Source organism: Mandrillus leucophaeus, unplaced genomic scaffold (genome assembly GCF_000951045.1).
Source record: "Mandrillus leucophaeus isolate KB7577 unplaced genomic scaffold, Mleu.le_1.0 Scaffold23, whole genome shotgun sequence".
Taxonomy (NCBI): Eukaryota; Metazoa; Chordata; class Mammalia; order Primates; family Cercopithecidae; genus Mandrillus; species Mandrillus leucophaeus.
Window position 1 is genome coordinate 2,739,550 of NW_012102365.1, and position 20,384 is coordinate 2,759,933.

The 20,384-nt window shown below is 37.6% G+C and overlaps 1 protein-coding gene across 5 annotated transcripts in view; it reads right to left on the reverse strand.

Moving 5' to 3' along the window:
- The window catches only part of EYA3 (EYA transcriptional coactivator and phosphatase 3), a 130,010-nt gene that overhangs the window by 71,205 nt on the left and 38,421 nt on the right, over positions 1-20,384 (reverse strand). For 4 of the 5 annotated variants that reach the window (XM_011981716.1, XM_011981719.1, XM_011981717.1 and 1 more), the window contains 4 exons: positions 16,260-16,303; positions 10,810-10,889; positions 7,060-7,126; positions 3,765-3,901 (listed from right to left, as the gene is read on the reverse strand). In XM_011981716.1, coding sequence (XP_011837106.1) covers positions 3,765-3,901; positions 7,060-7,126; positions 10,810-10,889; positions 16,260-16,303 — 328 coding nt within the window. The remainder of the gene's footprint in view (positions 1-3,764; positions 3,902-7,059; positions 7,127-10,809; positions 10,890-16,259; positions 16,304-20,384) is intronic. The other variant, XM_011981720.1, reaches the window with a different exon arrangement.

Genomic DNA, 20,384 nt, shown 5'->3' on the forward strand with positions numbered 1-20,384 from the left:
TAGGAAAAACAGCCACTTTTTTTGCTTCCAATTAATATTTATATTTTTTTTTTTTTTTTTTTTTTTTAGAGGCAGAGTCTCACTATATTGTCCGCACCAGAGTGCAGTGACTATTCACAGGCATGATCCCACTACTGATCAGCAATGGAGTTTTAACCTGCTGCTTCTAACCTGGGCCAGTTCACCCTTCCTTAGGCAACCTGGTGGTCCCCCACTCCCAGGAGGTCACCACATTGGTGCTGAACTTAGTGCAGATACCCAATCAGCATAGTGCACTGTAGCCCAGAACTGCTGGGCTCAAGCGATCCTCCTACCTCAGTCTCCCAAGTAGCTGGAACTACAGGCATGCACTACCATACCTGGGTATACACATATTTTGTAAAATACTAAATTGGTATTACAATATTGTGTTTTTGTTATTATATACTGCTTTTTTCAATTAATAATATACTGTTTTCTCAAGACCCTAAATATTTTTCAACAATATGATTTATAATGGCTATGCAGCAGTCATATAAAATTTAACACATACCTTAATATTCAATTTTTAGGTTTTCAATTTTTTCACATTATAAATAATGCTTCAATGAATATGTTGGTCAGCACATTTTTCTGGGTATCTCTAACTAGTTCCATAGGATACATTCCCAGAAGTGAAATTACTGAGGGAAATGAAATGAACATCCTTAAGGCTCTTAATGCATATCACCCACTCCTCCAACTCACATTAAAGTTCTTTTAAAAGAAATCAGAACAGTTGGCACCTAAAGGCATATTTTTTGAATCCCACTAACATTAAACAAGTACCCTTTTCCTTACACATACTCCTTCAGATTCCTAGAAGTTAAACTTCTAATCCCCTTTCTGCCATCCCACCCCATTTGTATACAGCTCTGGAAAGAATATGATCAGTATTTCTTTAAAAGATTATTCATCATATAGTCTTCTTAGATTTCTTCTAGTCTTTTCTCCTTTCTTCAAGAGGAGGAAGCTTTTTAATTTCAAACTCAACTCTGAGACCATCTTTTTGATATAGACCTAAAGTTATGAGCATTTCTGGAATGAAACAAACCGGGGTTCAATTATAATCCCGGGCGTTTACTAATTGTATGAACTTTGGGCACATGATTTAACTCTCAGTTTCTCCCCTATAAAAAGGGATAAAGCTAGCACTTACCTCTTAGGACTGTTCTGAGGATTAAATGAGACAATACTATAAAGTGTGAAGTACTTATTCTTAGTACACTGCTTGTTATAGTAAATAATAGAGATAAGGTAATGTTATTATAATGAATTTTTCTGAAGCCCTATTTGCATCTGAAATAAAACAAATTAGCTAATCTGAAAACAGGCAGCACTAAGATGACACGACATACCAAAATCTTGATTTCGAAAGAAAGAAATCAAGTGTTTTCTCCTACTTAATTTAACACATTACCAAAAAAAGCCACAAGATAAAACACAAGAAAACATCTTTTCAAAATACAGTCACTTTTAAAAGTTTTACAAACCTCTCTTACAATTTCTCTGGTAAATTGTGAGAATATGCCATCTCTATCATTCACATTACCCCAACCAAAATCTCTCTCCAGTAAGTCTCATACATTAAAGTCAAATTTAAGCTAATGATTATCTCTCTCTGAATTACTGATAGAAGAAATTATGAAACACAAGTCTTCCTTGCCCTCAAATATTAAACAAAACCTGATTATTAAAGGAGCCTGTTATTAACAATATTACCAACATACAATATAAACATGTATCCTTCAAGGTTTTAACAGAGATCTATTTACTTTACAGAATTTTTTTCTTTTTAAATGTATTATTATTATCATCATTATTATTATTATTTTTTGAGACAGTCTTGCTCTGTCACCCAGGCTGGAGTGCAGTGGCACCATCTCGGCTCACTGCAACCTCTGTCTCCCAGGTTCGAGTGATTCTCATGCCTCAGCCTCCTGAGTAGCTGGAATTACAGGTGCCCACCACCATGCCCGACTAATTTTTAAAATATTTTTAATAGAGACAGGTTTCACCATGTTGGCCAGGCTAGTCTCGAACTCCTGGTCTCAAGTGACCTGTCCAAAGTGGGCTGGGCATGGTGGCTCAGGCCTGTAATCCCAGCATTTTGGCAGGCCGAGCTGGGCAGATCACTTGAGGCCAGGAGTTTGAGACCAGTTGGCCAACATGGTGAAACCCTGTCTCTACTAAAATACAAAAATTAGGCAGGCTTGGTGGTGCACAGAGCGAGACTCTGTCTCGAAATAATAATAATTTAAGGGAAATATAGTGATCATTTAAAAAATTAATTATATCTAGGATCCATATGCACACAGAATTATCTTAGGTATTCCATAAATCATGCTCAGAGATATAATAGGAGTAGTATTTAATATTGAACAGCAGGAATGATCAACTGTTGTAAACGGCTTGGGCTTGCTAATAATTCAAATCAAAACAGAAGATTTAAAAAATTATGTGAAAATAATTATAATTGCTAGCCTATTATTAGTCAACTGTTGAAAAATCAGCTTTAAATAACCAAAAAGAAATCAACACAAACATATTCACAGAGGGGTCTCCTTTCAAAAGGTCCATTCAGTGTTGGCTGGTTAATCATATCATAAATACAAGATCTGAGTACGCTGGCTGGTACTAACAGGCATGGAAACATGGATGTACAAATGAGGAAACAAGAGAATTTGTTTCCCATCTCACATGAAGTTATCAACCCCACTATTATTAAACATAACTCCCAATTCTTGTTTCTAGCAGTTACCAGGAACCAAAGAATTCTAACAAGCCTAAAAGTAAGAAGGCTGACAATATCATAAAAGAGTAGCCAAGCGGGTCAGGAGAAACAGGAATGTGGAAACTAGAAGCAGGTACATTAATACATCCAGAATCTGTGTGGTGATATGTCTGGAAAACTTTTCTAATTCATAGCTTGATTAAATAAAGTCTACAGAAATATAATTTTGTTACATATTACATATTTTTAAATAATACAGTATTCTTTTAATTTTCTGACACCCATTTCAGGAAAGCAGGGAAGGAGCAATGAAGCACACTGCGTTTACACACACAGAAAAATAAGCACAGATATTAAGCACCCAAAGAACCTTAAAGGGACGTCTGATAAATCATTTTAATTTATAGTTCATGTCCAAGACACCTAAAACCAATGAAAATAACTCCCTAGGCACATAAGGCTATAAGAAAATTGGGGATTTCTGGCATTCTAAAATGACTTTTTGGTTCAGCAGAACAATATCTGATCAGTTTTAGGTGGGGTTAGGGGAGAAAGGAGAGGGAGAGATTGGCCAAAAAACAAAAACAAAAACAACACACAAAAACAAACAAACAAACAAAAAACCCCACAGAGCAAACTATGATACATATTCAGACTACCTGGTTTTAGCAAGAAATTGGCCACCTCGAAATATATTTATTATGCTTTCCTAATGATAGTACCATATTATATTGTATATAAAGTAAGTCAAATCAATAGCAAATCCTCAAAGAATTTACCAAACACTTAAAGATTCCAAGCTTCAGGGTCAGGACTTAGAACACACAAAATAGATAAATGAGTACTAAAAAACTACGATTTTTTTATTACATACATCAAACATACTGTTGCAAAGTTGCATACCCAACCACATATGTAACTAAGTGCTCTTAAAGAATGATGCATGGCTGATCAAAGTTTCTGGGGAATAAAATCAACATTCTTAGAAATTGTTTACAATAGAGTGCCTTACCAAAAGGAGGTAGTCCATACGTTTGGGTTGCCTGAGGGTAGACAGCATAGGGTTGAGTCTGCTGTAGTGTCTGGTATTGAGTCTGCCCAGGGTAAGCAGTTTCCGAAACAGGAACTGAGAGAATATGTGCATAAGGTCTAGAAAATTTCAAGAAAACAAAAACTTTTGTGTGATTTACTTTAGTAATGAAAAATAGGTAAAATAGCTACCACCACTAACGGCAAAGAATCTGCAACAAGGAGACTAATCTTCCACATAAAATGGCTCTTTTTAAAATTTTTTTATTTTTGAGACAGTCTTGCTCTGTTGCCCAGGCTGGAGTGCAGTGGCATGATCTCGGCTAATTGTAGCCTCCGCCTCCCCAGTTCAAGCTATTTTTCTGTCTCAGCCTCCCAAATACCTGGGATTGATTACAGGCACCTACCGCCACGTCTGGATAATTTTTGTATTTTTAGTAGAGATGGCGTTTCATCCTCGTAGGCCAGGCTGGTCTCAAACTCTTGACCTCAAGTGATCCACCCGCCTCGGCCTCCCAAGGTGCTAGGATTACAGGGGTGAGCTACTGTGCCCAACCTAAAATGGCTCTTATGATCAGAAAGTAGAAGCCTTTCCTCCTTTACAGGTTCTACTATCATCAACCCAAAGAACAATTTTATGAAAAATTTAAGTTTCAAACATCCCTCCAAGTTCCAATTATCCTACAAACATTTCTAGTGTGCTACAATCATGGCCCTATGTGAGACACAAGGATGGATTAAACGTGTTCATGCCGTTAGCCTACATCTAGAATAAAATCCTAATATAATAGAAAACTAGATAGAATAAGATTGGCAATTGGTTTTCATTCTCCACTCTGCCCCTTGAACCAAACCAAAGTTCTGAGAGGGAAAGTAAGACTGGAAAAGAGGGTGAGGCTGGTGGAGAAAACGCAAGCAAACACACCAAAAAAACGGAAGTAGAGATGGGTTCCCATATCCTTAAATCAAGCCTACAAAACAGAACCCAGGTAATTAACAAAGTCTGGGAAGTTCCAGACAGGACTCAATCTCCTCAATGATATTTAAGTCAGGGCATACTGCCACTAGTTGGTGCCACCATATTAGCGACAGCTAGAGATTTCAGCAGTGAAACTCCTGGGACTTTACAGTAGCTAGCAGATATAACCATTTCATCCATGATATTGCACTGAATTTTTAGATACCAATTATTTCATGTGGTGAGTTACACTGTATATATAACGTAAAAAAGAAAATGCTATTCGTACCATGTAAGCATAATAAAATATGGCGGGGGCAGCAGGGGTGTTTTAAAGGGGAAATTTTTTTTTCACCTTTGGGGGAAGAGGAAAATGAAGAAAGGCCATAAAGAAGTGATATAGTAGATAAGAGGTACAGAATTGGGAGAGAAAGGGTGTTCTAGCACAAGAAAAAAGTTCTGCCAGGGAACAGAGAAAGGAAAGCAAGGGCTTCAGCCTGTAAAGAGCATAGATAACTGAGGGAAGTATATTAAGAGAAGTAGTGAGAGAAAGGAAGCAAAGACCTTGAATGCTAGGCTAAAAGGCAAACCTGAAACTGAGAGCCACTGAAATTATTGAGCAAAGAGTGACAAGATCAGAGCTGTTCTTTAATAAAGATTATTTTGACAATGCTTTGTAAATTGTTTAGAAAGGGAGGAGAAACTGGAAATGGAGATCCAGTTAAAAAAACAGTTCAGATAAGTAATAAAGAGGTCTGAATTAAGATAGATGGTATAGCTAATAAGGTATTCTGAATGTAGCAGGTATGCAAATACTTTCTGAATGAATAAATGAATTTGGAATCTGCAACATATCCACATTTCAGTAGATTCTAAAAAACTGAATTTAAAAATGTCTATTCTTCTTAGCCAGATCTGAGTCCAGGAAATAGCTCAGGTTAGAGTTGTTACTCAAGTCTCATGGGAATGATTTACATCTTAGTGACCTTAAATGGATTAATCTCCAGATATGGTAAAGACCATAATGTCCTTTTTCATGCAGAGTCTTTGTAGCCCAAAGCTCAAATGTGTTTCCACATTTAGTATCTAATTTCTTCATAATAATCTCAGAGAATAGGTTCAGTCATTTCACAGAAGAAAGTCGCATGAAAATGATTAGCCCAAGCACACCATTAGTGTTAATACCAGATTAAAATTAGAAGAACTCATTGGGTTGACTTTTTAATTTATTTTTTAACTAATGCAAAATTCAAAAGGTAAAAATGGATATAACCAGGGAAAAGAAAGACAGTTTCCTTTTTATAACAGCCCCATAAAGTATCTCTTGCTTTTGTTACCAGTTTCTTTATGTATCCAGCAGCTGTAAGCACATAAGAATATATCCTGGCTTAATAAATACACTTGTATGTGTCTTTGTATGCATAGGTCCACTCTTTATTATGCACAATAGGTAGCTTGGTATACACACTGTTCTGCACCTACCCACCTTGGAGATGAATAACTTGGCTGATATTAATGCTGATATTACCCCATGAAGGCCCAAAACATAACCTCTTAGTGACTTTCCCACCAAACCTATCTAACTTCAAGCCCAGTTCTACTCTGAGGACATTTTTCCTCAATCAAGAAACTGAACACAGGCCAGGCATGGTGGCTCATGCCTGTAATCCCAGCACTTTGGTAGGCAGGCAGATCACCTGAGGTCAGCCGTTTGAAAACAGCCTGGCCAACATGGTGAAACCCCATCTCTACTAAAAAACACAAAAATTAGCTGGGCATGGTGGCATGCCGATAGTTCCAGCTATTCAGGAGGCTGAGGCAGGACAATCACTTGAACCCGGGAGGTGGAGGTTGCAGTGAGCCACGATGGTGCCACTGCACTCCAGCCTGGATGACAGAGCGAGACTCTGTCTTCAAAAAAAGAAAAAAAAAAAAAAAAAAAAAACTGAACACAGATTGGACTGAGAAATCCAGTCTTGTTTTTATTAATCTGTATGCTATATGTCAAGGTACAGGACAGAGAGAATGACCAGAAGTCAATCAATAATATGGTTAATCACTAACACTATTTTGCATGTTCAGTGCCTACTCATTTTAGAGTAAGCTTTTGTGTAAAATGATCCATTGCAGGCAACCATCTACTTTTTAAAAGGATACTACATAGATTATATTTAGAGGGAATTAAAAATTGGAATGATGATAGAATAAGAGATGTAAAAATAATTTAAATATCTATTATTTTAGAGGAAAAATAATATTAAATTTTGCAATGAATCTACAGAAAAAGCATATGCATTTTGGAAACAATTATTCAACTTACTTTGCAGAATACATCTGTGAGGTATAATCATTGGATGAGCGAGGGATGTAATCGGTGCATGTCATAACTGAAAGAAAGATAGTATCACCAGGTTAAAAAGTTAGAACATTTCAAAGATGGAATGGGAAAACTGCACATCTCACTGTATAGTCTTTCAAACTAATTAATAGAATACAGCTTGGACACCAGATAGAAAGACTATGTGGTAGAAAATATCTCTTTTTGTGTATACACCTGTTATAGACTTCCAGAGGCAGTAAAAAAAGAAGGGTGGGGTATGGAAAAGAGCTGAAGGTTGGTAGGGATCTCTACCTTTACCCATTACTGATCTAAAATAATAGATGAAGCAACCTCCTAAGCTCTCAGCTATGCTGATAGGCAAACAAAAAGCAAGCTCTGTGTCTAGAAAACCACATTATTCTACTTCAGCTTATTTGTTCTTTGAGTGCTTACTATATTGAGTAAAAGCCTTAAGAATGACTTTCAGGAAAAGATTTAGGGGAAGCATCCAATCTTATTTTAAAACCACTGCTACTGCTATGCATAATCAACAGCAGAGTAGATGCAAGTATATTTCTATACTACTATTTTTTCTGTTTTGTAGTGAAGGCTTTGATTTTGGCAAACCAGAGACAGATGTGAGGAACTGATGTGATGCTCTGACAAACTCTCAAAGACTTTTCCAGCTATTGTCCTCTTGACCCCCATGACTTCATCTGGAATAGCTGCTATGAAGGCTTGACCCTCATGATTACTACTTCTGGTATGAACACTGTAAATATCTGATTAAAAACGAACCAATTAACTTTATGTCTAATTAGGTTCCCTGGAAGAGCACCTGATCCAAAAAGAGAACCTTGATCAAAAGCAGATGAGGGGCCAATTCAAATGCTCAAGAGTAAGACAAATCAACACCTGTGAGTTTATTACAGAAGAGCCTGTCCAATGCTATTGTTTGAGGTATTTAAAAATAATTATTGGATATCACATTTATCTCTAATCATTTTGACAAAAATGAAGGAAATGTCCATTAGATCTAAAGTTCTGACAATCCATTGCAAAGAATGTAACGTAAGTTTATTTGAATTCTACACAATGGATCTTCCTCAGTTGACACATACATTAAAAAACCCAAACCCTTATCTTCCTCCCATTTAATTTAATTCTGGAAGGGATCAACAACATCCTAGGAGACTGAGGTCAATTTTCACTTCTCTAGAGAATGAATGAGCCTTGATCTTGGCAGTACTTGGGAACCACAAAACAATTATAAAGAGTCAAGGTATAATATCCTATTATACTATAGGAGAATCAAGTAAGTAATATGCTGGCTTGGACTAGAATACCAACAGTGGGGATGAGGCAAAGACTTTGAAATATATTCTGAAGGTAAAACGAACAGGACATTCTGATGGATTTGATGTAGAGAATGAGGAAAACAGGGAATACAAGATGGTTCCTAGGTTTTTAGTTTGAGCAACTAGAGGGAGAGTGATATCACTTCCTAAGATGGGCAAGTTTGGGAGAAGAGAGTATGTCATAGGGGCTAAAGGAATTGAAAGTTCTTTTTTGAACATCTTAGGTATGATTTTCCTTCCAGTAAAGATGTCAAACAGGCAGTTTGATACACAAATGAAAGCATGGGAGAAGTCAGACTGGAAATATCAATATGGAATTCATGTATAAGATATTTAAGATATCTTAAATGTATAAGATATTTAAAGTAATGTAATGGGAGAATCCAGAAAGAGGAAAAATGGTAGCCTAGAACTAAGGCCTGAGGCCCACCAAAGAAGGGCCATCAAAGGAGAAAGGTGGGAGGAAAAGTAATGAGAGGCAGAATGTGAGGAGAAATGTATTCTAGAATTTGCAACATGAAAACAACTAATGGCCTTGACGACAGCAGTTTCATTGGAAGAGTGAGGATAGAAGCTAAATTTGAGAAGCTGGAAAAGTGAATGGGAGGTGAAAAAGCAAGTGAGGGCAACTCTTTCAGAAGTTCTGATATGTCACTTATGTGTCCATAACTAGTAGGAGATGTGGAGCCAAGGGTGGGGGTGCAGGGGGAGCAGTGTTTATGTTTTAAAATGGTAAGATGTTTCTTTACTGACAGGAAGGATAAAAAGAGAAGACCGTGATGACACACAAGTGGTGGCAGGAAAACTACAGTACCCAAGTCCTTGGGCAAGGTAAAAATAGATAGTATATGGAACACAAATAAAAGGCTCTACATCTGACAGGAGCAAGTATACTGCTTACATCCTGACAAGAAGGAAACAGCTGGGTGGCTCATGCCTGTAATCCCAGCAGTTTGGGAGGCTGAGGCTGGCAGATCACTTGAGGTCAGGAGTTTGAGACAAGCCTGGCCAACATGGTGAAACCCTGTCTCTACTAAAAATACAAAAATTAGCCGGGGTGATAGCATGTGCCTGTAATTCCAGCTACTCGGAAGGCTGAGTCAGGAGAATGGCTTGAACCTGGGAGGCAGAGGTTGCAGTGAGCCGAGATCTCACCATTGCATTCCAGCCTTGGCAACAAGAGCGAAATTCCATCTCAAAAAAATACAAACAAACAAATAACAACAACAACAACAACAAAAATACAAAAAGTAGCTGGGCATGGTGGCATGCATCTGTAATCCCAGCTACTTGGAAGGCTGAGACAGGAGAATCACTCAAACCTGGGAGGCGGAGGTTGTAGTGAGTCGAGATTGTGCCACTGCACTCCGACCTGGGCAACAAAGCAAGACTCCATCTCAAAAAACATAAAAAAAATAAAATAAAGAACAGAATGAATAGGACGACAGTCTAAAGTAAAAACAGAAAGGTAGGGGAAGGTATAGATGTAGACTTCAAATGAACCAAAGTTTTTATTTATTTTATTTTATATTTTGTAGCGAGGAGGTCTCACTTTGTTGCCCAGGCTGATCTCAAACTCCTGGCCTCAGGTGATCCTCCTGCCTCAGACTCCCAAAGTGTTGGGATTACAGACAAGAGCCACCATGCCCAGCTGAACCAAAGTATTTGAAGGAAAAAAGGACATTATTTAGAGGGAGCAAGAATATTCAACTTACTTCCTGACCCGGAAGTATGTAAAGTTTAAGATTTTAGGGAACAGGTCTTTTTCTTGGGGAGAGGAGACGTTTTATTGATTAGAGTGGTTTTCTACAATATGGACAGTTTCCCATATGGACCAGAATCACCTGGCTAACCTGTCAAAACTGCAGATTCCCTATCCACATCAGATCTACTGAATGATAATCTTCGGAGGTGAAACTAGAATTCTACATTACAAACAAGTATTCCAGATGATTCTTATGTAGACTAAAAGTCTGAGAACCACCAGAATAGAATCACCTTTGAGGAAATACTATATAGAGCTCAAGATACACCTTTTAAAAAAAAGTTACACCTTTTTAAAAAATATACATGGGAAGTATATATGGTTAAGTATAATTGTCTCTGATTTTCTGTAAGACATTATTACCTTTAGAACACTCAATCTCAAAACGAAAATAAAATCACGGGGTGTGACTCCTTGGGTGAATGGATTCCATGTGATCTTTTCTCAGCTGCTCTGTCAATAAAGCTTACAGGAGGGCTCAAGGATAAACACCCACAAAAACAAGGATGGGAGAGCCTTCTGGATATTTTGGGACAAACAAGGCAATTATGAAAAACCAATTCTATAAGAAAAGCATTACTAGTTATAGGAATATCTGTTCAATCATGCACAGAATACGGTACTTACTTTCCTCTGATATGGGAAGGTTTGAAGTAAGGCTTGAAGTTTCAGGCTTCTGATCACTGACATCTGGATTGCTTACTTGACTGGGAGAACCAAAACGAACACATTAGCCCCTGATTGATTTGCTGCATTGCTAAAAGTGATGAGATCAAACCCATTTCCGCCTAGGCTATAAAGTAAGAGGCAAAGTAAATCTTCATGATATCCTTATTGTTGATTTTTAACAACTTGAAGAGAGCTCGGGCCAGGGCCAGTACCCTCAGCATTCTACAGTTCTTGTTTTTTTTTTTTTTTTTTTTGAGATGGAGTCTCCCTCTGTCACCCAGGCTCGAGTGCAGTGGCGCAATCTTGGCTCACTGCAACCTCTGCTTCCTGGGTTCAAGCGATTCTCCTGCCTCAGCCTCCTAAGTAGCTGGGATTACAGGTGCATGCCACCATGCCCGACCTACTGCTCTTTCTTATATCTCTAGATCCCTTTAGTTTTTATATAATTCAGAAATTCCAGCTAAGTCACTGGCACGTCAGATTTTTCTTTAACACCATATGGTAAAACATTGCTCTGTCACTGTTTAAAAATTGTACATATTATATGTTTATAGGGTACAATGTGATTTTTGATATATAAAACACCTTTCACTTTTTTGTGAAAAAAAGTACATAAAAACACTTAAATTCTATGCTTTTAGCAATTTTGAAATATACAATGCTATATTATTTATGACAGTCACCATTCTGTGCAACAGTGCTCTGTTACCTTGCTCCCAAAGTACCACAGGAAGGTAGGGAGATGTTTGATTTCAGACAGCGGATCTCCATCAGCTACAAACCATAATCATATGAGAAGTGTTTTCAAATTACACGTTTGGGCCAGGTGCGGTGGCTCACTCCTGTAATCCCAGCACTTTGGGAAGCTGAGGCAGGCGGATCACTTGAGATCAGGAGTTTGAGACCAGCCTGGCCAACATGGTAAAACCCCGTCTCTACTAAAAACCAGGCGTTGTGGTGCACGCCTGTAGTCCCAGCTACTCGGGAGGTTGAGCCCTGAGAATCACCTGAACCTGGGAGGCAGAAGTTGTAGTGATTGGAGATGGCGCTACTGCACTCCTGCCTAGGTGACACAGCGAGACTCTGTCTCAAAAACGAAACAAACAAAAATTATACGTTTGTTTCCAAGTGGGGGTTCTAAACCCTTAAGATTCATTCTACCATATTTCTCTCCTCTCCTAGTTAAATAAAACACAAACACCTCATTTTCTATTTTTTATTATAGCCAGGACTAAGCAACATCTTTTTTTTTTTTTTAAACTTATAAGGGAAATTAAGAGAAATTGCGAATGATAAGTCACATAATCTGGGAGGATAAGTCATTATGTCAGATAGTTTAATGCTGGAGAGATTCCACAGAAATTCTGGAATGAAGATTGTTCTAATTTTAATTCTTCACAATGTTCTCCTTTTTCCATCTACTTTACTTTTCATTCTTCAGTTATTATCTCCCATTATAGCACAGTGGTTAGGAGTGTTGATTCTAGAGTCAGACTGTGCAAGTTCATATTCTACTCTGCCAATAACTAGCTCTATGACCTTGGACAAGTCACTGAACTTATCTGTCCCCTCTTTCTACATCCATCAACGAGAATAAAAATGAAACCTATTTCATAGGGCTGTTATGAGGATTAATAAGTTAATGTTTAGAGCAAAGCTAGAACACAGTAAGCACACTTTAACTGTAACTGTTATTATATTAAAACTTCTTCAAAGCCCAGGCATCATGCCTACATTCATGCACCCTAGAAAGAAACCTGCTTTGTTCTTCTACACTCTAGGCAGAGGTGGAAGACACTGTACCAGAGGCTCTATATATCTGGAAAGATAATGCTGACTAATCAAAGGTAAAAGTAGTTTCTACACAGCAAAATTGCAAAAAGAAATATTACTTATATAAAAAATACATAGCACCAAAATTTATAAAGTTCTTGTATCATTTTTGAAACTGACTTCTAATATTCAAGCCTAAGAGTTTTCTTAAAAATTGTATATATGTTTTGTTTGGTTGGTTTTTGTTTTGTTTTGTTTGAGACAGGGTCTCACTCTGTCGCCCAGGATGGAGTGCAGTGGCTCCATCATGGCTCACTGCAGCTTTGACCTCCTGGGCTCAAGTGATCTTCCTACTTCATCCTCCCGAGTAGCTGGGACTACAGGCATGTGCCACCATGTCCAGCTAAATTTTGCAATTTTTGTAGAGATAGGGTTTCACCATATTGCCCAGGCTGGTCTCAAACTCCTGGTCTCAAGCAATCCGCCCACCTCAGCATCCCAAAGTGCTGGAATTACAGATGTGAGCCACAGTGTCCAGCTTTAATGGTATATTTTGAATGTTCAAATAATTTTTCCTCATTTGTAATTAATTTTAAAGCTAAATCCCCAAGTAAGGTTCATTTTTATCTTGTTACTCAAATGTTTATATTTTTGGAATAGAACTTAATGTACTAACTAAGATGTGATTATGGAAATTGAAGGGTAAGGGCAAGAAATTATATGGAGTAGTTGTGTCAGTTTCCCAAACTGGGTGATTTATTATAATTACCTAATAGTTAATAAAAATACAGACTTCTGGACCCTATCTCACACCTACTTACATAGAATTCCCAGGGGAAGGGCATAAAACTGAACCAGAACTTCACATTTCAGACATCAATAACTAGTTTGACTTCTACATGTACCTGTAAGTCTGGGGTTCACTGTTATACCCACTGTTGAAGACTATTTCTAGATCCTATATCTTAGAAGCTGGTGATATTTCTATGATTCAGTATACACTGGACCAGTTCCCAAAATCCAATGGTCCTAGAATATTATGTTATGGCAACATCTCCTACATACTCAACTGAGCATCTAGAGAATAAATAGAAACAACAGCACCAAGACAGTGAATTAACTCTAGCACTTGTTAAATATTTAAATTATTATCCTTAGAGAAATGACATACCGCCTCAAAATATAATTATTTTCAAAGTCATATAAACATAAATTTTGCTTAACAATGAATACACCATGAAAAAACAATTGTTCTAAAATAAAATGACCAAAAGAACCCAACAACATACAAGTCCATAAAGTGGCATGACAAATACCTCCTTCTCATTCAACAGAATTATTAACGACACAAACAACAGATAATGGATAAACAAAATGCGGAACAGACATAAAATGGAATATTATTGAGCCTTAAAAAGAGGAAATTCTGAAACATGCTACAAATGGATAAACCTTGAAGACATCATGATGAATCACAAAAAGACAAATACTGTATGATTCCATTTCTGTGAGGTACTCAGAGTAGTCACAATCATACAGACAGAAAGTAGAATGGTGGTTGCCAGGGGCTGGAGATGTGGGAATGAATAATATTGTTTAGTGAACATGGAATTTCAGTTTGGAAAGATGAATAAAGTTCTAGAGATGAATGGTAGTGATGGTTGCAAGACAAAGTGATTGTACTTAGTGCCACTAAACTGTACACTTAAAATGGTAAATCGTATATTGTGTGTATTTTATCATAGTAAAAAATTGCTGAAGGTAAAAGAAGAGATAATTGCAGGAAAAGATGAAGGTGATGGGTTCTTTCAAACAACTGGAGACGTTAGCCTTAGATAAGAGCAAAGGAATTTCAGAGGAAAGAGAAACAATATCCAAGAGAAGCAGATTAAGTAGGCAGATCTGGTGACAGAGAAGGGAGATGTTCCTAATCTCCTTGAACTAGGGAGCAAGATCCACAGCTGAGTGAATGAAAATAGCAGGAAAAGAAGGGAAAGGGGAGAAGGCAGGGGGCAAGGAGGGAGGGAATAAAGGAATTAAGATGATTTTAGAGGTTGGGAAATCAGACATACCAGGAAGGGGATTTAAGTGCCTGTTTTAGATCTAATCATGAATATAAATTAAGAATAGTTAGCACAATTTTGTGTTTTTCTCTCACAATGTACGAGTGATTGGGAATAAGTACAGAATAGGTGGATAGTTGAGTTTAATCAGGGTTGTGGTTTTGCTAGGCAAGTATGACAGAAAAAAGTGAGGAAGTTAAGAATGTTTGTAAGGAACTAATTACAATAGATCCTATAGTTAAGTTTCTTTTTCTTTCTTTTCTTTTTTTTTTAAATGAGACAGTGTCTTGCTCTGCCACCGACCCAGGATGGAGTTCAGTGGCGCAATCTTGGCTCACCACAACTTTTGGCCCCTGGGCTCAAGCAATCCTCCTGCCTCAGCTCCGAGTAGCTGGGACTAAAGGTGTGCACCACAATACCTGGAAATTTTTTTGTGTTTTTTATAGAGATGGGGTCTTGCTAAGTTGCCCAGGCTGGTCTCAAACTACTGAACTCAAGCGATCTGCCCACCTGGACCTCCAAAAGTGGAGCCACCACACCTGGACAGTTAAGTTTCTTTTTTTTTTTTTTTTGAGACAGAGTCTTTCTCTGTCGCACAGGCTGGGGTGCAGTGGCACATTCTTAGCTCACTGTAACCTCTGCCTTGTGGGTTCAAGTTATTCTGCCTCAGTCTCCCAAGTAGCTGGGATTATAGGCTTGAGCCACCACGTCCAGCTAAGTTTTGTATTTTTAGTAGAGACAAGGTTCCGCCGTGTTGGCCAGGCTGGTCTCGATCTCCTGGCCTCATCGGCCTCTCAAACTGCTGGGATTACAGGCGTGAGCCACTGAGCCTGGTCAAGTTTCTTATAAGGAAGAAACTAAAGTTCTTTTTTAAGGGGTGAGGGTGAAAATATGACAGATCATTTACTTGATGGTTTAAGACATGGCTAGCATGGCAGTTCTAGAATAAAAGAGTTGGGATGATAGTGTGTGGAGGTAAAAGGGTAGGATTCTTGAAATTAATGTGGTAAAGGTGATGCAGTTACTGGCTCATATGGTTGGTGCACAAACGAAAGAAGGTAAGAACTGTGGAAAATTGAAAACCATGGTATGAGGAAGCCAAACTGTGAGGTGCAAACAAGCTGCCTCTTTTCTATAAGAGGAGTGGGGTTAATGACTAAGTCATTTCATAACCATCTGGTAATTAATACCAAATCACTTGGACTTTATTTATTTTGCTTATGCTTCCTATTCTGTATACTGTACGTTTGACTGAAGAATATGGTGCTTTTCATCTTTACCATTGAGTCTCCTCTATGTAGTACAGTGCCTAATATACAACATGAGTTTGGTACATATTGTGGAATAAATAATGAATGCATAAGAAAAAAATCAGTGCACATGTTTCAGGAAAAAACTATTTGGAAAAGAAATTTTAATCTTAAATCGAATAGTTTCAAAATGTAACAGTTGATGGTAAGACCCAAAAAGAGGGCAAAGCATGCCCATACACTAATCAGCATATGAAGGAAAAGAAAAAAAAAAAACAAAATCTATGAGAAGTTCATTAAAAAGAAAGTGAACTTTACATACCTTATAGTTTGCTCTCCTGATTCCTGCATCTTGGCTTTTTTCACCTGCAAAAATAAATATACAAAGGTATCAATGTACTGATCTGTTTTTTAAATCATTTAGCTACTCAAAGAACAGGCTATTAACTATTACAGGGTAACTGTTTAATTTTGTTTAGTTTAGATTTAATTAACCCTTGTTATATTTTAGAGCTAGAAATGAAGTTTGTTTTTTAAATGGAGCTCTTCTTTTTAATGAAAGAAGTGTTCTTCTGATTTAAAAAAAAAAAACTGCTTACCAGAATTTTTACTCACGGTAGACAGAATGTTTACTAGGATAAAGTATCCAAGCTTTGATACAAACTATTTGGTTTTATACTGTAACACGCAAATTACATTTAAACAAACAGTAAAGATGGCAATCTAAGTATCATCCACTCATTTATTTAACAAAAATGGCTTTATACTTGTTAGTTTAGTGTCAAAAATTAATATGAATTCTTATCAAGTTACCAGTAATTTAGAAAATACTGTTAACTCTGTATTTTTTTTTCATTTTTCACATTTTCTATTTCCTTCTGGGTAGAAGTCACTTCCACTGAAACAGCGTAAGAATCCACAAATGAAAGATCAATGGTTAACACTAATGGATTTTTCTGTTTTCATATTACAGGGAATCTGATTTTAGAGCTCTCTGATTAGAATTGGCTGTAGTAGAAACATGTCTAATATGCTTAGCCATTCAAACCACGAATATTTAAAAGTATTTCAAGCTAATAGAAGAAGGCAGAAACTCTAGATAATTTGAAGCAAATGTATCAGGTGGAATAACAGATATTTAATATTACATTGAATATTTCAGACAAGACAAATCATAAATGCAAGCCCCATAAAATTTCTCATGGCCATATACTCCTCATGAGAATACACAACCATGAAATAAATAAAACCAAACATTCTTGGTTCCTTGTTTATGGCATGTGAAAATGTGTTCCATTCAATGTTCTCTTAATTTTCATAGGTATCAAAAAGGAGAAAATAAAGAAACAAAGGCAATTTAAAAAAACGTTTCTAAATTTAAAATAAAAATCACATTAAAGCATTTGAAGCAAAAACAAAAAACAAAACCTTGAGGTGGGTAAATCCTGATTAAGCATGACATTAAATCCAAAAGCCATAAAAGAGAAAATAGATACGATTACACAAAAATCTTAAACTTCTATATGATAAAAGACACCATAAAACAACCAGGAGGTTGAGGGATTCCAGGATAGTATGCAGACTATGACAAAAAAATCTAACTGTAGGCCGGGCGTGGTGGCTCACGCCTGTAATCCCAGCACTTTGGGAGGCTGAGATGGGCGGATCACGAGGTCAGGAGATCGAGACCATCCTGGCTAACACGGTGAAACCCCATCTCTACTAAAAATACAAAAAATTAGCCGGGCGCGGTGGCGGGCGCCTATAGTCCCAGCTACACGGGAGGCTGAGGCAGGAGAATGGCGTGAACCCGGAGACAGAGCTTACAGTGAGTCGAGATCGCGCCACTGCACTCCAGCCTGTGTGACAGAGCGAGACTCCATCTCAAAAAAAAAAAAATCTAACTGTATTACCAATGTATATGACAATCTCACTGAAAGAGGGGAGGGAAATATGATCTGACCCAGATAATATAGGAAAATAGTGTTTTGCCTGGAAACTATAAGGCTAAAGACAAGAAAAATTCAACTATCTAGTTTATCTGCCTCCCATAATTTCACAAATGACAAAATATAGCCTCTTTTTGTAAAATATTCTGCCCTTCCTACCTAAAGATGATAGTAGTTACATATGGTCAGATAATAATGTACTCTTCCAATAGTGGAGATGAATTTATGCTTAGCTCATCCAAAGACTCTTTGCTATCAAAGAAATGTAATTATGAGCTGGTTAGCTGAGTAACTGAAACAGTCTATACCCTTCAAACAGTAATTTAAACAAAGAAAATTGGAGCACTGAGGAGTCTAATTTATCATAGTCTTCATTTATTAGAGGTATAGAGCAACAAATTTAGCTTATCACCTCCAAAAGAAAAAACGAAAAAAATTAAAAAGGTCCTGGAGCAACATTTTAAAATTTACTTCTTCTTATTATTATTATTATTTTTTTTTTGAGACAAGGTCTCATTCTGTCACCCATGCTGGAGTGCCGTGGCATAATCTCGGCTCACTGCAACCTCTGCCTCTTGGGTTCAAGCAGTTCTTGTGCCTCAGCCTCTTGAGTAGCAGGGACAACAGGTGCACACCACCATGCCCAGCTAATTTTGCTAACTTGTCTATTTTTAGTAGAGACGGGGTTTCGCCATGTTGGCCGGGATGGTTTTGAACTCCCGGCCTCAAGTGATCCGCCCACCTTGGTCTCCCAAAGTGCTGGGATTACAGGCATGAGCCACTGCTCCTGGCCAAAAATGTATTTACTTTCAAGGAAGAACTATGCTTCTTTACGCTCCTTCACTTTTAATTTTTTTCAGTGCCAACCCAGTGCAGAGTACATGTTCATAAATAGAAAGGGAGAAAATGTATCTAAAGTCATATCTACCAAGCAGAAAAGTCTGGGGAAGGAAAAGCTGTTACAATGTGGTTTTTTTTGTTTTTGTTTTGTTTTTTTTTAAATCTCATATGGCCCATTGTTTGTCTTGATTTGAGCAATTGTGTCCCCCTCTAAGGCAGGGATATGAAGCATATACTAACCAGGCAGTACAGGCAGGTAAATTTACTAAAGACAGACAGATTTTACTCAATTACAGAAGTGTCGGTTCAAACAATACAAGCCAGAAACTGACAGAAAATGATTCCTAGTTCTTAAGAGAAATAGCAAAGATTGAGCAACAATTTTCTGGAGAGTTTACAGAGTAATACAGTACTTGCAATAATGAATACTGAAAACTACACAGCAAAGTAAGCAAAGATTCAAGTAGCAACCGGTCCTATAGGGAACAATTTTCATTAACAAAACCAGTATAGATTATTCAAGCACTGGTATCCAAGGAATTAGGGCCATATCAGGACAGTAGTAGAAGGACAGTAATACAAGCTGCCAGTGAGTAAGAAAGCAATAAAGCTGAAAAAGCTCTGGTAGGGTTAAAAGTGAAAAAATCTGAATCACTTTTTATATGACATGATTTTGTATACAGAAATCCTAACGAATCCATTAAGAAACCACTAGAATTGATAAACAAGTTCAGCAAGGCAGCAAAATACAAGACAAACATACAAAAATTAATTATATTTCTATATAACTTGCAATGAACAATTCAAAAATGAAAAACAAAATCCATTCACAGTAGCATCAAAAGGAATAAAATACATAGGAATATGGCCAGGTCCAGTGGCTCATGCTTGTAATCCCAGCACTTTGGGAGGTCAAGGCAGGTGGATTACCTGAGGTCGGGAGTCCAAGACCAGGCTGGCCAACATGGTGAAACCCTGTCTCTACTAAAAATACAAAAACTAGCTGGGTGTGGTGCTGCACACCTGCAATCCCAGCTACTCAGGAGGCTGAGGCAGGAGAATCGCCTGAACTTGGAAGGTGGAGGTTGCAGTGAGCTGAGACTGTGCCACTGCACTCCAGCCTGGGTGACAAGGCGAGACTTCGTCTTAAAAACAAAAACAAAAACAAAAAAAAACACTTAGGAATAAACCTAATAGAAGAAAAAGTACATGTTAAAAGAAATTTAAGAGTTAAATGCCAATCATCCCACATCCAGGGACAGAAGAATTCATCTTGTAAAGATGGTAATACTCCCCAAATTGGTCTACAGTCAATCCAATCAAAATCCCAGCTGGCTGCATTCAAGAAATTCACAGACTGATCCTAAATTTCATATGGAAATGAAAGTGACCCAGAATAGCTAAAACAATCTTGGAAAAAAAAAAAAAAAGAACAAAGTTAAAGGACTCACATTTTTCCATTTCTTTTTTATTTTTATTTTTCAAGACAAGAGTCTCACTCTGTCACCCAGGCTGGAGTGCAGTGGCGTGATCTTGGCTCACTGCAACCTCCGCCTCCTGGGTTCAAGCATTTCTCACGCCTTGGCCTCCCAAGTAGCTGAGACCACAGGTGCGTGCCACCATGTCTGGCTAATTTTTTTGTACGTTTAATGGAGATG